The 20,571-nt window shown below is 37.1% G+C and overlaps 1 protein-coding gene across 1 annotated transcript in view; it reads right to left on the bottom strand.

Moving 5' to 3' along the window:
- The window catches only part of MYO3B (myosin IIIB), a 215,483-nt gene that overhangs the window by 33,805 nt on the left and 161,107 nt on the right, over positions 1-20,571 (bottom strand). The window contains exons 32-34 of the mRNA XM_059820556.1: positions 20,445-20,565; positions 10,729-10,792; positions 9,710-9,848 (exon numbers count right to left, since the gene is read on the bottom strand). Coding sequence (XP_059676539.1) covers positions 9,710-9,848; positions 10,729-10,792; positions 20,445-20,565 — 324 coding nt within the window. The remainder of the gene's footprint in view (positions 1-9,709; positions 9,849-10,728; positions 10,793-20,444; positions 20,566-20,571) is intronic.

Raw genomic sequence — 20,571 nt, 5'->3', positions numbered from 1 at the left:
GAAGAAGTCAATTGCCCATCCTTGCAAGTCACACCACAAACCACTACAATTCTACAAACAAGTTACAGAATTTAAGCTGCAAAGTTACTGGTACTTACTGCTTTTCTGACTGCGCATGTTTATTTTGTGGGTGGGAAGAGAAAAGGGAGTTTTGTGACTTAACAGTTATTTTCTTCAATGTGTGTCAATGATTAGCTTGTGCTGTGTGGTACTACCATGTAGGCAATTTTTGAATTAAAAAGTTTAGAGCTGCAAGTTGCTTATGATGATGAAATGTGATAATGAAAATCCTGCTTCATTTGCAATGCCCTGAGATGTCTCTGTCTGTGGCTCTCTGTGATGACTATGTTCTTCCTGGGGAAGCTTTTAAAATAGACTACAGTTTGCAAATAAAAATATCTAATCTACTCACGTAAAATTTCATTTTTCTAAAACAGTTAAGCTCTTTTGGATATGAAGCCAAGGAATTCACCCTTCTTGGGTCCTAAATCAATGATCAAAAGGCACAAAGCATGAGCCTTGATACAGCAGGCAGAAAACTGATATATACTATAGACTCGACCTAACAGCTGTTCTGAATACCACTGCAAGGGGCAGACCCTTATGAAGAGATTAAGAACAGTACTACTTCCAATTTATCAGTTTCTTATGAATGAAAAATTAATTGGAAGCACATGGACAACAACAGATGAAAGAAATTGATATCACTTCGTCTCTAAGTCTGATGAGCAAAATATGAGGGGTGAGCCCAAACTGGAATCTTATACCTGTGCCCTTTTGGGACATTAGGGGAGACAATCTGAACTTCATATATATATTCACCTGTCTCTGAAAACAAATCAACAGCTCAAAGATTTTTGTTACACAAATATCCCTTTTACCAATTTTTAACTAGAGCAGCTGGTTGTTCTCAATTTTTAAAACTACACCCATATATGCTGCTACTCAAATTAGCTCACAGTTTTTTTTGTAGAGCTGCAGCAAACTTTTTTTCTTGCAAATAAGCCTTTTAAAACCCACAAGCTTACTGTTACTCATTTGATAGTCATGCTCTTTATCGTAACTAAGAATATGCAGTAAAGAACAGCATTAAAAGAATGTAGAAAAAACAATTGCACCACTTTGCTGGAGGGCATTTTTGGTGTTTGCAAAATACCAGTACTACAAAAAGAGGCTACAACAATGTAATTTTTTTTTTCTTATTCTGAATGTGACTTTTGTGCGCGTGCATGAGGCAAACATAAGCACACTGGTCAGGGGGAGTCCCAAGAATAGCACTACACTAACAAAACCACAGACAAAGAACCAAAGATGTAATTCCTAGCCCATAGAGAAAACAACTAGCTGCAGCTAAAGGTAAAGAGCTGGTATAGCTCTCCATCTGAAATACCAGGCAATCACACATATTCTCTATGTTTGATTCCTAACAAAATGTAAGAGAGTCAGATGAGGAAGGACATGTTAAAGATGACTGAGTCCTTCATGGGTATTCTTGACGCTGTTCAGCTTGTTAGCTATCTCTGCATTCTCCCCGTTACACTTAACCCAGCTGCTAGGGAAGACCAACATGGCAAGCAAGAGGTGATACTTAGTAATTATACAGTTGTGTTTCCTGCTTTCTCACACTGTTCACTGCTTATGCTTCTACATAAAACACTGATTTGTACAAGGCAGAAAAAACCTTAAAGACAAAGAACGGGTACTAAGATATTTTTAGGAAAAGTAATATTATAATTCATAAAACTTCTTTCATGTATGTTGTATTATGGCTAAGACACGCTTGTTGCCTGCCTGAGCACACATAGGAAAGCAGCTTTCTCCCATTGGCAGCAATAACAATACTTCCTGTGATTTTGGTATTCTTATCTTCCCTTGGGGGAAAGGCGTTATAAGCAGGGAAGGTGGGAGTGTGGCATTATTTTTCTGGTGTACTGCCAACATCAGCCAATGCATGAGCACAACTGGCTCCCAATAATTCTCTCCATATGCAAGGGAGATCCTCAAGAAAGATTATCCTTGCTTGGGGACAGAAATGAGCTCCGCAAGCTCATATTTACTGCTATAAGCTAGCATTCGCTAGTGCTGTATTCAACTTAACCATTATAATCAACCGAGGTTATCCGTGAGAGAACTGAAATATAAAATACTTCTAGTGAGTAGAGAGAAGTAATGACAGAGAGCCAAGGAATACAATCATTGTCATGAACAGAGCCAATGAATAACTGATATATGGTAATTTCTTTCCACCCAAATACTTCACAGCCAGTTCATGATTTACTGAATGGAATACCTATTTATCAAACTGTATCTATGAGTAACTTGTAGTATCTAGATATGCACATATGTGGTTGCAAATATTTTTTCCTGAGTATCTATCCTTTACTTGTCAGAGACATTATTTTTTTTTCCATTTACATTGATCAACCATGCAAATTATATACCATGGTTTGGGTTTCTATTAAGCTGTATATGATTTTTGGCAGTTAATCACAATCCACCAGAATAATTACCCAAACTAGAATACAGAAAAAAATCTGAACACATGAAAAGTATGTACGATTTTGAAATCTAAAATTTTTTCAGAAATGAATTTGTTATGGTAGTTTCTGAGCTATCCCACACCTCATGTACCATTCTGTCACCATCACATTAAATATGTTACTACTTTTACCACTGTGTTTTCTCTTCATAGTATCTGTGAAGAACTGTAAAAATGTAAATAATTTGGGAAAACATACAGTGTCTTCTTGAAAGAAAGATCTGAAATCCAGCTATTGCTACTTAGCTGTGGGGAATTCAGCAGAGTTAATTTACATTTTTAAATATCAGCAAAGAACCGGAAATTATTTGGTAACATAAAGCTAGCAGATGAAATCATAGCTCTTTCAAAGCCAATGCTTAATTTTCTTAGCCTTTTTCTTACAACGTAACCTGAAATAAAGACACTATCTACAGTTTTCTGATAGTGGGGAAAAGTTGAAAAATTCTGAATTGCCTCTTTCTTTGCAGAAGACAAAATATAATTTGTGAAAATATTATTATAGTTATTCTCTTAGGAGAGAACTTTGTGTGCACCCTCAAAGCTCTGTACCTATTGTACTTATTCTAACAAAGTTTACTTAGATAAAATGGTGTGGTTTTTTTAGAAACAGAAGAGTAATGAATTAGGAACCACACTATTTTCCTGAGTAGATCAGTCATCTGAGATACGCTGCTGGTTCAGAGCACTAGTAACTGTGGCAAAATAATAAAAATAAGGCTGCTAGAGAATATTTAGAGACATTTCAAGCAATAACAACAGAATGGTGAAGTACTGCATGATAAAAAGCTTAACTACCAACAAAGAAATGGCAAAAAGAAGTGCTCAGACAAACTGGTATGTTGTGGATAGAAAATGAAGACAGAAAGAGCAGGTGAACTGCAGCTTGGATCAGAAAGACAGTGGTAAATGTTATGTGTTAAGAGGAAAAACTGACCCCTATTAAAAATTTGGGTTTCCTGGCACAGCATTACTGTGTATATATTATTAATCTTTATTAAATTTTGCGTATTTCTTACTATTATTTTTCAATAGTTCAATGAGAGCGATCTACAGTCTCTTTTTATTGCAATGCAGCCATTACAACCTGAATTTCAACTTGTTTTATATAGAGCAAGTACTGAGTTGTCTCTGGAGAACTTTATTGCAGTTTATCTGTGTAGTTTACTTGCATCTTATTTTATCTCTCACCTTTGATACTAATCAGTCATGGCTGCAGGTCAAATCTTTTTGCATTGGAAACAATCACAATAACCAATCCAGAAGTAAACCAGCCTATAATGAAATTCACTGCCTAGGGCTAAACATAGAGCTAACATGTGTTTAACAACTCAAAGCTTGTATTTATCACTTGTCACTGTTTGTGTCTTTGCCTATTGGAGGGGAAAAAACAATTAAGAAGCTGAGCAGTAAAGAAAAACTTAAGAACAGCCCAATTTCTTTTCAGATTTGTTGGTCTGCTACTTTGGCAAAATGCAGTCTGCAAATCATGCCATCACAGGGTAGCAAAAGGTTTAACAGAAAGCGTTATGGGTGAACCAGTTCAGAATACAAACGTCATCAGTACCAGACTCAGTTGAAAAAGTTACATAAAGCTGAGAGAAGTTCAACTGACTTCACTTCCGTTTGTAGTCAGATTTTCTGAATCCACACTGGAACTATGTGGTGAAGGACTGAAATACTGAAACCGAGGTACTGTGTTTCTCACCCTCATGGCTAGTGAAGCCAACAGGCTCCCACCCAGAACAAATCCAGAAAGCAGAAACTCAGGCCTTCCACATGATGGGAGGTGATGGTCTCTCCTGAGGCCTCCTGCAGGGTCCCACCATGTGCAATGCAATGCACAGTAATAGGCTTACTTGCACCAACAAAATCCATCTTCATAAATACGGAGCCTCACAACCCTGGAAAGGCGATTATCTTTTCTTATAGTGATAGAAACAATAATGATTGCTTTGAGACGTAGCTTTAATTACAGCTTATTTTCTCAAGAGACATCCTAAAAAATATCTTCTTCCTCTGATTTCTACTTATACATTTGTAAGGTAAAATGAATGATTTGGAAACATGATTTCTGTTGACTAAGCCCAAAGCCCAGCATTTATCCCAGGTGTGAAGAAGTCAGTAATCCAGTGATAACTCTTTTAAGGAATGAAGAAGCTACTTTTTCTCCTGCTCATGTCCAGTCAAATTCTGGCTCAAAAGCCACAGAACACTACTGTAGCAGGATCCTTTCAATGGAAATTCATTATACAACATACCACATCAGCAACTGTTTACATAATACTCACAGAATACTGTGGAGATCTCATAGGCCTCGCACATAGCTGCTCACTACAGTCAATCATACTGTGTAACACTACCTTGGCCTTTTCAGTGCTTCCTGTAACATTCAGACTGCCCCATGATCATGCTCTTTTATTTGCAAAAGAATGACCAACTCAAACCTGAACCACTCAAAACCCCCCCCAAACAAATCCTCTGCGCCAAAAAACCCTAAACCCCTAGATATGTAGGGAATTTTTCATGTCAATTTTTTATAACCAAGAGACCCCATTCTGCTCACTGTTACGATTCTACTGACTACCGTCAAGTTTTTCATGATTTACATTCCTTCAATGTAAAATTACTCTCAGTGGGGGGCTTAAAAATGATGAAACGAAACTCCTGATTAAACAACCAAAAATAATTCTAAATAGATTACAAATTCTTTCACTTAAAATCCTGTATGATAGGATTCTGAAATTAATGGCATCCATGTGTCAGTATCATCCCATCTGCCAATGACAACTAGTTGAAAGTCCACGCAGCATTTCACACTACATCATGTAGCAGCAGTTTTGTTTTTCATTTAGAAAGGAAGGTTTTTTATAATGGAATCAAACAGGAAGCTGAGTTACATGGAGAGAAACAGATGAATGCCTTGGATTGATCTCTCTCTCTCACTTGCAGAAAGTGAGGCATCCGGATCTTGATACCACATCTTGTGTGAGATACTGCGTGTTCTTTACCATAATACCTATTACAGTCATACCGGGATATTGACTTTCTGTGAATCAAAGGATAAAAAGTGCCCCCATTTCCAAATTACTAATGATTATCGCTTTGACGTAGCTGTTATCTGTTTATCAATGTACAAATAGGAATTAAATGAGATCAGAGTTAAAATTATGCTACAATGTTAAACTACCATGTAGAGTAAGATGGTTCCCTATACTTAAGCACCTTTCACTTGCAAGTGCAAGACATCAAATCAAGACTGTACTCTAGGGCTGAGATTGAGTCAGCTTAGAGTATTTTCAATAACAAAGTCTGACTCAAAGAAAACTCTACTCTGAAGCAAAGACCAATCACCTAAGTATATTCTCTGTGGCTCGGGTGTTCTAACACGATTATGATCCTGATTGATAGAATTAAAGTTGGATCACTTCTTTTAAACTGGATTTAAGCTGTAACAATTAATGAAGCCATCATTATTTTAAATTTCCTGTTTAGGGCGATGAACCTATAAATATCATCTGTGTGATGACAACCACAGAGTAACTTTTTGGGAATAATGTCTCCCATGCCCACGATGCCCCTTACTAAAACTTGTCCACAGTACTGTCTGAGGCGGGCAGCAGCCTTCCTCCCCATCAAGCAATAACTTAACACATTTCATTATCTACTTGCCGTCTATCAGTGTGAAAAACACTGATTACCTTCACATGTTTCTCCAAACCCAACACAGCTACATTCACCAAATCACATTTTTATGATTGGTTTACCAGGAAGGAAGAGAAAAATGAGCAACATAAAAATAAAAATACATATTGCAAGGAAGATATTCAAAATGGGTCACTGACTATTGGGAGTACAGCTTGAAACATTCCAGGCCCTAACTTCCACTAGTTTTGAGAATATAAAAGATTAAGGAATCTAAAATCAAAGGCTATATTGGAAATGGCCTATTGACTTTTACAACTACAGTGCAAGTTTCACTACCTCAGCTTCAGATTGTGGCTACAGACACTGCAGACTGCGTATTTCCAGATCTCTCAGAACCCTGGCAAATTTCTCTGCCTCTCACAAAGTTTCAGCATTGCAGACAATAGCGTGAGGTGCAAGGCATAAATTAAACATCATCAGAAGATATATACTGTTCTCTCGCAAGAGAATGTCCATGGCCAGAGAGACTGCTTATTTTCTCACTTGTTCAAAATGTCTGTGTTAGCATTAAGAATTATGTCACCCCCCCGGTCAATGCAGAGATACTATTAGCTTTCCTTTTACAAACATATTTCCTTCATATCTCAGAAAATCTGTTGTATTTGCTTTTGAGGCAAAGTTACATTGGTCAATTCCCTGTGAAGCACTCACTTCTCATTAATAATTTCAAACATTCTCACTATCTATCTCATCTAAGGGAATACCACTACTTGGCCTCTGGAGATTATTATTTATATTATATTTATTCTTTCACTACTACTTTATTGTGACTAGAATAATTAACTTCTGGATTAATTGTTACTATTGACTGGACTCTCCTCTCCACCCAGGCAGTGTGTCATAGCGGAGACACTGGACGGAATTCTTGGCTTTGCTACTAGTCCTACCCCACCACTCTGGCAGAGCCCAGGGGAATGCCTGGGCAGTGCAGAGCCAGCCCCTGTGACTCTCTGCAACTGTAGTGCATGCATGCATTTAACTTGCGCTGCATGCAGTTTGGCCATACTGCTCAGTCTTTCTATGACCCAGTGTAAAGGCTTTGGAAGTGAAAAAGAGGCTTTTGTTTCTGCATTAATTACAGAGTACAGTCTTTGCAGGATCTTTGTGGAAATTTCCTGGTCTATTTTTCCTTTGCCAATTTACTACTGCGAAAGGGCAGCCTGTGCTATTAGACAGCTGGGTAACAAGATGTGAGTGAATAGTCTGCTTGATTAATAGAAAAATATGTAAACTCATATCAACCATTTTTTCCCTTTCGTGTTCTGTCCCTCCTCGACTGCACTACAGCCTCACCTACCGAGGCCTCAAGACAAACAAGCAGCCCGTCCTTCCCTTTGTGCTTAAGCCTGGATACAGACTCCCTCCTTCAGCAAACACCAACACTGCTTCATAACTGGGTCATAGACCAGTGCATAAACCTGTCACATTCCCTTCCCCGTTGGCCTCTGTGTTCCAGGTCCACTGCACTACCACCAGGCTGACAGACTATAGTTCTGCCTGTAATGTAATTTAAAATCAATCTATAACATTGCAGAATAATGTTTCACTATGAAAAATAACAGTTTTTGCACCGTTTGGACCACCTAGTGGACAGCTTTTTTTGTGTGAATAACAGCTTATGTAGTACAGCCCTACATTATAAAACACATGTATTTTATACATGTGTTCTTATTCCAAAAAGATATTTGCCATTTCACTTGGTTTTCACAATAGGTCTAACAATATTCTCTTAAAAGTATACTTCACACAGTAAGACTGAATACAGATTGAGGAGCGTGTGAAAGCATCTGAATTTCTGAACGCAAGCCGCGCTTTTAAAAGCACCCAAGGAAGTTATTCTTCAGCAGGTTTACTTCCTTAATAGTTACTCACTGAAGTGTGATTTATATGATCATCTATCTGAATATCTTCATGCTTAACTAGGAAATTCCTTACTTCTCTGTATTTGCATGCTTATTCATTTACGCATACATGTTTCTAAAATAGTTCAGATCAATGTTTCATTTATCTCTTCTTCAAATTCTATTCTTCTATCACTTCACATTTTTGGAAAGCTCTCTAAATTACTGGGTAATGGCTCTGAATCACATGCTTGCTAAGGGTGTAATTCTGCCAGTTTTACTCTCTCCAATTGTTTTAGCTCAGACACAATGTCTTTGATTTCAAGGAGACTAGTTGCAGGGTAACATACAATATCCAGTGAGAGTAAGGATGACAGATTCTGGCCCTGACTGCTTTCCTCAAGAGGATTTGCTGCAATGAAGATATTTCTGTTTGACAGGTTTATTGTTTAACATGTAATAATTTAAGATAGTAACGCACACATCCCCTGCAGTCCCACACTATGGTTTCAAAACCCATATGGACAGAAATGCATGAAGAGAGAATAATGGATTTCTCAACCTGCTGTGTTTACATACTATTCTGGTTTTAGCATGGAAAGCACATTGTGCCTGTGTAGAAGACTAAAAACACTGAATTTGCATTATTTCCTGTACCAGAAGGATCTCTCTATAAATACCTATCTTCTTAGCTTTACATTGTAAATTGTTTAACTGAACTCTGTAAAGTTTAAACACAAATTGCAGGATTAGGGCTCAAGCATTCAGATAAATATTTGTAGACTTACAAGATGAAAGGCGTCCCATTAAATATATAAATAGAAATGTTAATGTATGGCACAAAATTATAAACAACTGATTTTCAGTAATAACCTGGAAATTAATATATTATGATTTGTATTTTGGCTCCAGTTACAGATATCACATTATCAACCTACCTAATCTTAAACTGTGGAAGGTATTCTATGATCCAGTATTAAAGTCTGTATTCACGGATTTGCAAGGACACAATGACTACACTAACAGAGAAAAGTATTTGATAGATAATGATTTCCTGGAATATTCAAAGATAAACCAGTTAAAACTCAACTAATATAATGTTTTACCTCAAGCTTTTAAACTGTTACTGACCATGGCAAAAATAACGTATCAACAAATAAAATAAAAAACCACACTGCATAGATTGTAGAATTATTGCAGACTTTCCTGTGTTGCTGACTGAATCTTTGTGCGTGTGAACAAACAAGTTGACTTTCATTCTGCCAAACATGAGAGATTTCATTACTGTCTTCCACTTTTGAGGCTGGAAGGCAAAGGAAAGCTGAAGTTCTTGAAAGGCAATTTGATTTCATTAAAAGGGTATTTTGAGATTATTAACCACATCTTTAGTAGAAACTGTATTTTAAAAATCTCTATACTTCTGCGTCTGTAATTCAGGTATTTAAGGACTTTTTTATATTTCCAGGTTGAAAATGTGTAGAAGAAAGTTATTTCCCTTATGTTTCCTGCCTTCCAAGGGATTGTTAAAAGACCTTATCAATATATAAAGCAAGTTACATGCTGACAACATGTAGCTTATAAATAGTAAACGAAAGATCTGTTACTTTACTATATTTCTTACCTCCTTTTTTATGGCATCTCAAGGGACTTGACAACTGATGGTCTGCAACTGACTGGGATTGGCTAATTGATTGTGAATCATTCATGTTGAACGAATGTTTTCGAATAAATGGAGAAGCAGAAATCTCATCCAAATCCTTCTGGAATAAAGAATGTTGGTTTAGGCACATAAGAAATGTATTGACTCCACTCTGCCATGATAACTTACAGTTGTGATCTCACAGAGACCAACTTATTTTCTACAACTCTGTGAAACGTCTAATGTTAGATTTAAGTGACACAGGATTCTTATGGCTTTCAGCAACACTGACTTAGCACCCATGTCACAAACATTTGTTTACTTTTTCCATTTAACTTATTTATCCCCTTTCCTCATGCAGTTAAATCATAGCATGCACTGTATGCTTATTTCCTCTCATAGTTAATTTGTATCTTTAGAAAAAAGCTATAGGAAGGTATTAATCTGCTTAACATTTCTAAGTACATCATCCAAGGGATTTTGTTTTTTTAATCTTACATATGCTCAGCAGAGTTACTGGCAAAAACTGTACATTTTCTCCATTTCATCCTTTCAACATCAAATGGTAAGCAGCAAAAATTGGATCAGACTTCAAAGACTATGCTGTGCTCCAAGTCACAGAGCGACTCCTCCATTTCACATATTGAATTCGAGCAGGATATCAAAGTGCTACCAAAGAACCTCAGGTCCTTACTAAAAAAGAGTCTCTAACATCTGTAGAAAGTGAAGTGCACAGACAAATCACCTCAGGGAGCAGCTAGCATTTATTCTCAGCAGCAAATTTCCAGCCTTTTGATTCTCTTATTCACTGTACCTCCCTGTCTTTCTACAGAACTAAAGTTCTTAGCAAGCAGGCTTTTGTCTCAAAGACTTCAAAACATCACTAACGGTTTCATGTTCAGATGGCTACGCCAAGCAGCCATGAACACATTGCAGAACTGTGGACTCAGGAATTTGAAGTTATAATGTGATGTTATTTTAGAATATAAACTTAGTAGTACCTTTTTTGTTTGCTTGTCAAGAAAATCAGGCACCACAGGATAAGACTGCTTACTGGTTTGCTGCCTAAAAGCAAAGAAAAATAAAATATGCAGTTTAAATATTGTAATTTCTTCATTCTTATTAGAGATTTACTGGCATTTTTTTGTTGATTTTCCCTTTTCCCCCTCCCCCAATTTCTAAATATACACATACAATCAATTCAGAGAAAACACAGACCAGTCCCATTTCCTCTTATAAGGAAGTGCATGTTATTAAACAGAGTAACAGGCTATGAGCAACAAATTTGTCATTAAAAATTTGTGGATACGTGCATACGTGTAAAATGAGTTTATGAGAATTCTATGAAATTGAAGTAATGTATTAAAATTAATTTGACAAGATTTTACATGAAACTTCTTTTCCAGGGCTGTGAAAAGCTGTTTTCACAGAATTCAAACTCAGACAGTCAAAATATGGCAGATGAGGAAGAAGTGAAATACATGGCTTTGTGTTCTCCTAAAGCCATTTGGGTTAAGCACAAAGCAAGGAGTAAGAGTTCTTGGATTCTTTGTCTATATCTGTCATTATTTTACCATCACATTATTTCATCATAAAAATATTAAAGGCCAACTCCTGCTCTCATTAATCCTAATTAAAGTATCATAAAAACCTTCTGCAGGCCCTGATCCTTGTTGGCAGGCCTCTGAAGTCAATGGATTTCTTCAATAGTAAAGTCCACCCAGACAGAACTTGGTCCAGAACCTTTAGCTACGCAAACACAAAAAAAGATGCTACCAATTTCATTTGATGGATAGAAACCTGAGGTTCACAGATGTTATTTTATATGCTCATGGTCCTAAAACTGGGATTAAAAGCAAGATTTTCTGATTGTCACAACATGCCTCACCCACTGCATCATTACTCTCCAATCCCCTCACCACTTTTCTGAAAATACAGTTAATGGCAGTTGTATTTATACTCACAGATTAAAACATCTGAAATCTAAGTTTCAGTCATAGATTATGATTTAGACATATATATCATAGCTTTTTCATAAATGGGGAAAAGCTTTACAAGGTACTAAGCAGCTCTTTCAGTTTTACACAGTTATTACAACTGAATACCTTTCAGCCCTTTCAGTCACAGTGGGAGGGGGGAATATAAAGAATAAAAATTGCTTTACTGATTAATAAATACAACATATGTTATCTCAAATTTCATTTTTTGTCAATACCAGCTACACTGGTTATAAATTACTCATGTAACAATAGGACAACATGTTGGATTTAAAAAAAAAGTCTTGCCACATGTGCATTTTACCTTTCAAAATGCACCTTTAAAATGTACCCTTTAAAAATACTTCAGGTTAAAATAACACTACTGAAGGACGTGAAACATTTTAGACTATTATGTATAGAATTTGGTAGCTGTCTATGACCATGCATATGTATTAGATAATACATTTATTCTGTGACATCCACAGAGGCTACTGAAGTATTTCAAGCCTTGTTTGCAATAGGGTTTAGGCTCTTAGGTTAATTAAGTTTGTCTGAATGTGTTACCCCAGGTCAAGAGCATTGACTTTGAATTGGTTCAAACTAATCACAACAATGATGGCGTCAAGGCTGTCAATAAGCTACCTCAGGATGTGGGAAGAAAATCAAGCATTCATGAACATGGTAAACATTAAATTTTTCTGTAATGTTGCAATTTCTTGAATGAAGTTTGGATTCGCTTGTCAGGTTTGGGGAATTTAAATTCCCCTTTACACTTTGACACTAAGAAAGAGAACTGAACTGGAATTTGAATTTAAACTGGTGTTTTCTTTGGGGGAAATGGAGGGATTAATTTTAAAAATGCATTCTCTTTTTGTACTGGCACACTTCTTGTACAGGAAAGAATAAAAAATATTTCTAGGACTGTATCTGACATTGCTTTTGTGCATGTACCATATTATCTTTAAAGTTTTTTATTACTAGTTATCTTGTATATATATATTATTTAGATAACCATTTATTTAGTGGGATTAATTAGATAACTTGCCACTTCCCCCCCAAATTACTCAAGTAATACTACAGAAAATAAACCAAATATGAGCTAAAAATAATGAATAATCCTCAAATATCACTGTGGTGGATGTTAAAATTAAAATCTGCTGTTGGATCAGTATGTTGCAAATGGCCTACAATACCAAAACGGACTGAATCATCATCTAAATTTAAATATTCAGATTTTGGGGTGGTTTGGATCTGGATCTAAATCTGCAGCTTGAACTAATCTCTACCTTCTATATAAAAAAAAAAAAAAATTCTAGACTTTAGTATGGTTTTGCCAGCACTTTAACTTTGCCAGGGCTAGAACACTGTCCAAATGTTTAAAGCATGAAGGTAAAGTTCAGAAACTTGCCTTCTGTAAAGCTTAAGCTAGCAAAAATCACCCTCTGGAATGGGCCCTTAGACCCCAACTCTCTGTCAGGATCCCAGTGATGCAGTGTTTCTGACTAGAACAATCCTAAGCTGGGTTGTATTTGGTGCAAGATACCCCAGCCTTCCACAGAATGTACTGTTGCTGATAGAAGTATGTACCTCATGATTACTAGCTTTTACTCAGAAGCTTTTAGTTGTATTTTTCTCCCCCTGTCCTGTTGAAAAGGGGGAGTGACAGAGTGGCTTGGTGGGCACCTGGCGGCCAGCCAAGGTCAACCCCCCACAATGTCAAACTGGCAGGGAACACTTCTGAAAACATGGCATCAATTGTAGATGCTGAGCACCTTGAAATCCATCTCTGAGCTATTCTAAAATTTGTCTAGTATGCAATATGAAAAATGCAATAGCAACAGGAGGGCAGCTCAGCAGTAGTTAGTTCATATGAGCCAATCAGTGATGACAGCTAACATTTTCAAATGTGGCATCGGTGGCTGATTTTGAGATGCAGGCTATTTTCAGGTGTCTTTGAAGAAACTGCTTGTTCTATGGTTTCAAAAAACTTTTATTTTCCACATTTGCAGGAAAGCAGTGATTGGGTCAGAGAGATGAGATCCAGTCAGCACACTAACCTGCGAAGGATGCAAGAGATCCAGGTTCATGTGCCTGGTTTCAGTCAGGCAATACAACAATTTGCTGCTGAATGTTCAGCTACTGAGGTATAATACGCCTCAGTCTTCACATATGAACTGTCTATAAATCACTCAGTTAGCAAGAAACATTGACAAAAGGCGAAACACTGATTCTTAGGGTCTGCCTACACATCTGTATAGTGTATAGCCACACTGTCCTTAGGGTTAAAAGCAGTCAAACCATAGCAGCATAAAACCAGTAGCGCAGACTGATTTATGCTGGAGAAAGCTAGTTTTCAAACTATTCTGGCCATTATGAGTGTAAGTCATTGAATTTGGACTTTCATCATTTAAATGCTTTTGAAAAGGTTAGAAACACTCCTAGATATTCCACTAGAAAGAATACAGTTCATTTTATAGAAATAATGTATTCCTGAACAGAACAAATTTATTCCTTCCAGCACGGGTACATGAAAAATTCCAAAGGGATAGGGAGGAGGAAAAAAAAAAGATGACACTGAAAAATTGTGCCCACATTTCCATTTACACCTTTATAAATCATGAGTAAGTATTTGAACTTATGAACTGTAAAGTAATTAGAAGATCAACATGATGGCAGAATCAGGCCCAATGGGTCCCACTGCATGCCGCAGGAATTGCAGACCTCCTATTTCCATCACAAGCAATAACCTTAATGTTTGCTATGATTACAAATAGGAAAGTGAAGCAATTAAAGAAAAGCAGAATTTTTTTATACCAGCTTTTACTGTGGAAAGAAGTGAAAATTCATAATCAAAAGGTGACTTATGCAAACAATCACTGTGTCGTCTTGACAGAAACTGAAATTATCCAAGGAGGAAATTATGGAGCAATGTGAGAAAGGTGTAAGCAGTAAATCACCAGGACCTGATGGCATCTGAGGGTTCTGAAAAAAAATAGGTTTAAAATGTGCAGATGTGACCCTGTCAAGCAGCTATCCATGAAGAATAGAAGCACACTAACACAGTGATTTTTTTTTCTTTTCCTTTTAATCAAAAGAATCGAAGGAAGGTTTTGTTATTGACTGACTGGGTAAACCTCACTTTAGTGAGAGGCAAGCTGCAGATCAAGTCAAAGAAAGCATAGCAGAAGATAGAAGAGTTTTTATATGGAACAGTTTAATTTACATTAAGCCAGTTTCTGAACTGATCTGTGCTAATGTGACTGAAATCATGTTTATTCTCTACTCTCGGTGATACACGGGATATTATGCTCATGTGCTAACCCACCAGTGTCCATGTAGGTGAATCCACATTGCATACTATTTCAGTGGGCCTCCAGCTGTTGCAGAACATTCGGAAAAAAACTTTGTTCATTTTTCAGGCACAGCAACAACACTTGTTGCAAGTAAAGCTGACCCAAGGAGAATTCCTCTAGAACAATTTTTATACTTACTCCCTACACTGATGCAGCAATGGCTGCTGGCACTAAGAAGCTATAAAAGTGGCTGACTTGCAATGCCAAACCCACCAGCACAGAGATGTTACATTTCAAGAAGTCACTCTGTATTTATAAATCATAAAAAGAACCTTGGCAAATCATCTAAGCCATCCCCATTTTCAGAGAAAAATCAGTTAACCTACTTTTTTTTTTTTTGTCATAAGTTTGTCTAAGCTGATTTTTAAAACCTACGGTGATGGAGATGTCAAAACTTCCCAAGGTAACCTACACAGGGCTTAGCTTACCATCAGTGAGCTTTTCTTGATGTCTAACCTAACTCTCCTGTGCTGCAATGCAAGCCTATTATTTCTCACCTGATTCTCAATGGAGAACAGTTCGTTCCTCACCTCTTCACATCAGCCTCTCATGACTGGTGAAATGATACCACACGTACCCTCAGTTTTCCATCTTCCTTCGATATCTCCCCTTATCATGGTTTAGAGAGATGTGATCATTTTTGTTGCAGAGGGACTTGATCATTTTCTTGAAGTCCTGTGTCTAATATACTACACTAACGGAAGTCTTGACAGTGATGAGAAAAATGTTATGACACACATGTGAGGTAGTATGTATTCTCATTGCTACTAGCCAATGTAAACTTTGGAGCAGGGTGCCATTACTGACTGTCATTCTTTTTGTGGTTCATTACAGTCCATGTACCTCTGTTTCTAATTCTAATCCTGCCCTCTTATACCCTTGTAACCATCACTCACTTAGTACTGATACAAATTTAGTAATCAGATTCTGCTTCGTCAGTCAAGCCATTAATAGACTCATTTCTGGAACTTGTCTTTCAGATGCATACTTCCTGTAGAAAAGAGAAATGCTGATAAATATTCTTTGTCTACAACTTGCTAAACACCTAAGTTGGTATGCCTGTGTAGTTTTGTTCAGGCTTTATTATCCAATCTTGATTACCTAAGTCTCATATAAATGTCAAGAGTTTTACTAAAATGAATGGTTTCTGAGAACCTATGCTGACCAAAGTGTGAACATGATACCAACTAGCTAAAAGGAGAAAGATGTAAGGAGAAAAATCACAATGAATGTGACTCAAAGAGTGTAAACTGCTGTTGATGTCAGGTATCATCTAACATGTGTCCTTAACACACAGAGCTCCATAAGGAAACGAAGGAGCAAGGGATACTCACTGACACGCCGTTATAGTCACGGACATAACTGATGTGTAACAAAGTCACTATGTGGAAACAATGCTTTCTGCTGTACTACATAGTATAAGGCCATTGATCATGTACATATAGCTAACTTACATTGTGATATTTAGCAGTCAGTGAGCTACAGTTCAGTGAGCTGGAGGAAAAAAAATGAACAATACATGAAGTATTTTCCAGGATAAGTATCAGATCAGTATTATTTAACACAATTTTCATTTGGGAGGGAAATGGATAGGAAGATGGTGGAACATGCAGGTTACAGATGCTTTGATGAGATTCTAAAAGGGATTTAAAGATATTTGAGGATGACAGCTCTGTCTGAACAAGAACATGAACAACGTAGTGTAGATTAAGGTCCTTAGTCACTGAACTGTAGATTATCCTGCTAAGAACAAGAACATTTATGAAAAATATATTCACTAGAGATCTATCAGTCTAACAAGTTAAAAATCACAGAACGTTTTAGACAATTACTTCTCCCTTTCTCCACAGATTATTACTAATTAGCTCAAGAGATCCCTAATACTGACTTGAAATTGTAGCTATGCCATTGCAAAATGCAGCATCTTTGATTTCCTGCAATGACCAACTGTAAAATAGAGGCAGACATGAGGTAAGGCTGGTGTCCGCACTGGCGTTGTGAGAAGGGAGACCCTGTCACAGTCTTCCCGTCTCTGCTGCCTATTCGGCTCTCTGCAGAAGGGTAAATCTGCTATTCAGCAGGGTTGTAAAAAGGGCTCTGAAAGGTTTTCACTTTCCTCATTTGAATTTAGTCTTGATCATGTTTGGCTCTTTAAAGTAACTCTGCCCTTTTTAAGTTTTGAATGAGGTGCTTTGGGAAAAGGTTTGATTGTGATTCAGTTCCTTCATGCCACGCAGGCATGCAGGTCCCTCTCAGTGGCTGATGATGTCAAGAAAAGGCTTGGCAATTGTTGCATACATAGACTGGGTTTTGGGGGGGAATTCAGACTTAGTGTCAGTCTTCCAGGTGTACAATTAATTCCATGACCCTTTTTCAGCAGGAGTCACAGGCAACTCCACAGCTCTGTAGAACTGAATAGAAAAATATTCTTTCAATGAGACAAAGCCAATTCCCAGCTAATGTTTACATTATTTTCCTATTTCTATTCTTATCAGAGATATTTGCCAATTCTCAATGTGTCTTTAGTTACTTGTGACATCAGCTTCATACAGGAAAGATTTTTGCATTTGAACACAGTTAATACTGGTTTTCAACTCAAGCATATAAATGCAGGAAACATTTAACATACAATATTGAATGAAGAAATGTTTGCATTTAATTAGCATCCTATATAACTTATTAGCTTGAGTTTGCTTATGTCCTGCATTCACCAACTGAAGAGCTTGAACTAGGTGTAGAAATTCAATTTCTGTGAAGGAATTAAATTTTTTTTTTTGAAGTGCCCACTTCTTCTGAACACTTTGAAATTCATTACTTAGTAAAACTGAGTGCTTTATATATATTATAACACTGTAATTTCTTTTTTTTAACAGATCTTTGAAAAAGTAGCAGGTTGTCATACATTTAAATGTACAGTTATATTCCTGTGCATACAACAGAACATACACTATAAGATTTTGCTTTCTGATCCTGAGTACCTTTAAGCTCATTTTCATTTTCCAAAACTACCAGTTAGAAAAAAACCAAAAATAAAAGAAATGAAAGGAAATGAGGAGAAAAGAATATTTTATTATTCTATACTTTAGTTCCATGATATGTGAAACCACAGTGAGGCTGTCTTCTCTAGGGACAGATTACCAGCTACTGTGTTAAACATCTGCACTATTATTCAGCAGCCTTCCTGTTTCCTACAAGTTTCCTGTATGACTGAACAGCCCAGTAACAGATACATGTAGAAGTGAGACTTGATTTATGGGAAGTAAGTTATCAGATTTAGTCCTAAGATTCTGAACATCACCTGTGAAATGCTGATCATTTTCAAGTCTCACTGAAATCATTGGAACCTGAGGCCATTGCTGAGAAATTTATAGGATTAGGCAAATAATCTGCAACATCTGTTGGGGTTAAACTTGCGAAGTGCCAGCAGTAATGGCAGTTTAGCAACTCCAGGCAAAAGAAGGTATGAATTTATTTATCTACCTGATTGTGCATAGCAATCAGGACTGGGTGCAAGACCTGAATGGCCAATGTATTTTACATGGGCAGCTTCAGGCCAGATATCTAAAAGCATTTAGACATTGATTTCAATATAAGTTCGGTGGCTGAATATCTTTAAAGGCCTGTATATTTGTGCTTCATAGAGCCCAAATTCAACTCAACCGTTACTGAACCATAAAATCTTCATGAACCTCAAAGGGATGTACGATTAATCAAGCTGTACCTAATCCAAAAAAATACATTTGTTTGGAGAGTAACAAGGAATTCCAGAAACAGTCTAATGCAAAAAGGCAAGAAAACTATTCCTGGCTAACTACACAAAAAACACATGGAGGAAAAAGTTTAAAGAGGCTGTGTGCCTCCAAACAAGTCCAAGTGAAAGCTCTAGATCACTAAAAATAAAAAAAAAAATGTCTATTTACATTGTAAATAATTATAATTCGGGATGCCAAAGAAAACTGATAACAGACAGCTCATTAGCTCTTACTTTTAAGCATCAGTGCAGACTGGAGAACAAATGATGATGCAATCATCAATGGTTCTAAAGAGATCACAAGATACACACCCCTTAAGTACTTAAGAGACAGAAGGAGCTGCATGCACATGAAGGGAATCATAAATTAGGAAACTCATTGCCCCAATAAGCAGTGAGGCAACCAAAACCAGAGCTATGATGGTAAATTGCAGTGGGCTCATTCTTTTCCCTGAAAATCATTACCAAAAACATTTATTTATTTATTTAGTCAGTCCTTGTCCAATGGCCTGAACCTTTTTCTTGCTGAAAACAGAATACTGCAAGGGAGAGATTCTGGAGCACTATTAACCTACAAGAATGCAGGTAGTTACACCTGAATAAAATCCTATAATAATGTACCAGAGCATGTAGCAGACATTATTCAAACTTAATCAGCCAAAGTTAGCATGGAAGCTAATGTAACTCAATGTTATGAGCATACACAGAAAAAGAAATACCAATTTGGGTAAGTTAATGGTTATTTGAAAAAAAACCAAACACCTTCCTAACGGAATAACAGCATCTAGTTACAGTCAAGCAAGTCATTGATTTCCTCACAAAACTCTTAAAAGAGGTGTAACAAAACCTGCATTTATATGCTATATAGGAAGCACATAAAATAACAGAAATAAGAACCGGAGGAAGCACTGAGATGTTCTCAAGCCCATGCCACAGCAGAAGAGATCTCCTAATTCTTAGTCACTGAAACTTGCTAATCAAATGGATTAATCCAGCAAATGCAGCCACCTCTCCTAGAACACTGTTAGAGAGACAGACTTTGACAACAGCTAAAGATGTAACAGATCCCTCTTGCCTCTCATGCCCAAGGAAGGGTCAAGGGGGACATCTGTCTGGAGTGACTCCATTGGTAAGGAAGGTTAAAATACCCTTCCTCTCCAAAGAGGAGGGCACCACTATTACGGTTTACAGTATTCCTAGGCTTTTGGTCAGTGACTTGTCTATCTGCTTTTAACAGCTCTTTTCCCTACCTCATTGTTGGTCTGCATGGAGCTTCACAGACACAGAAAGGTAACTTTCTACTCTAGGGAATTTAATAACATGCACTGCAATCAATTCTAAATTGTAGCACTTGCAATCCTGTCCACAATCTACGGTATTCCGGGTACTTCCAAGAAGTGCACAGAAATAGGACAGCAACTCAGGACAAAAAATAAATCTAACTCCACTAACTAGGAGAACATTGAGATGACTAAGCTCGTGGGGGGACTCGCTAACCTACACGTGCTCATCCTCAGAAAATGGCAGATTCCCTAAGAGCTGGCTGAATCATGATGACACGCCTGCTCCTTTCAGATCTCATTGTGTGGAAATTTACTTCCGTTAGATAATAGACAGCAAAGGATTCAACTCACCAGTGCTCTTCGCAGCCAAAATCGGAAGTAGAGCAGCTGCTCATAAGCTGAGGATCTGCTACACAGCCAGTGCTGTTTTTCAACCTTGTGTAGTTTTTACGAACAATATATCCCCTGAAAGCTAAAA

The sequence above is a fragment of the Gavia stellata genome, chromosome 8 (genome assembly GCF_030936135.1).
Source record: "Gavia stellata isolate bGavSte3 chromosome 8, bGavSte3.hap2, whole genome shotgun sequence".
NCBI lineage: Eukaryota > Metazoa > Chordata > Aves > Gaviiformes > Gaviidae > Gavia > Gavia stellata.
This window is presented reverse-complemented; position numbering and strand designations above follow the sequence as displayed.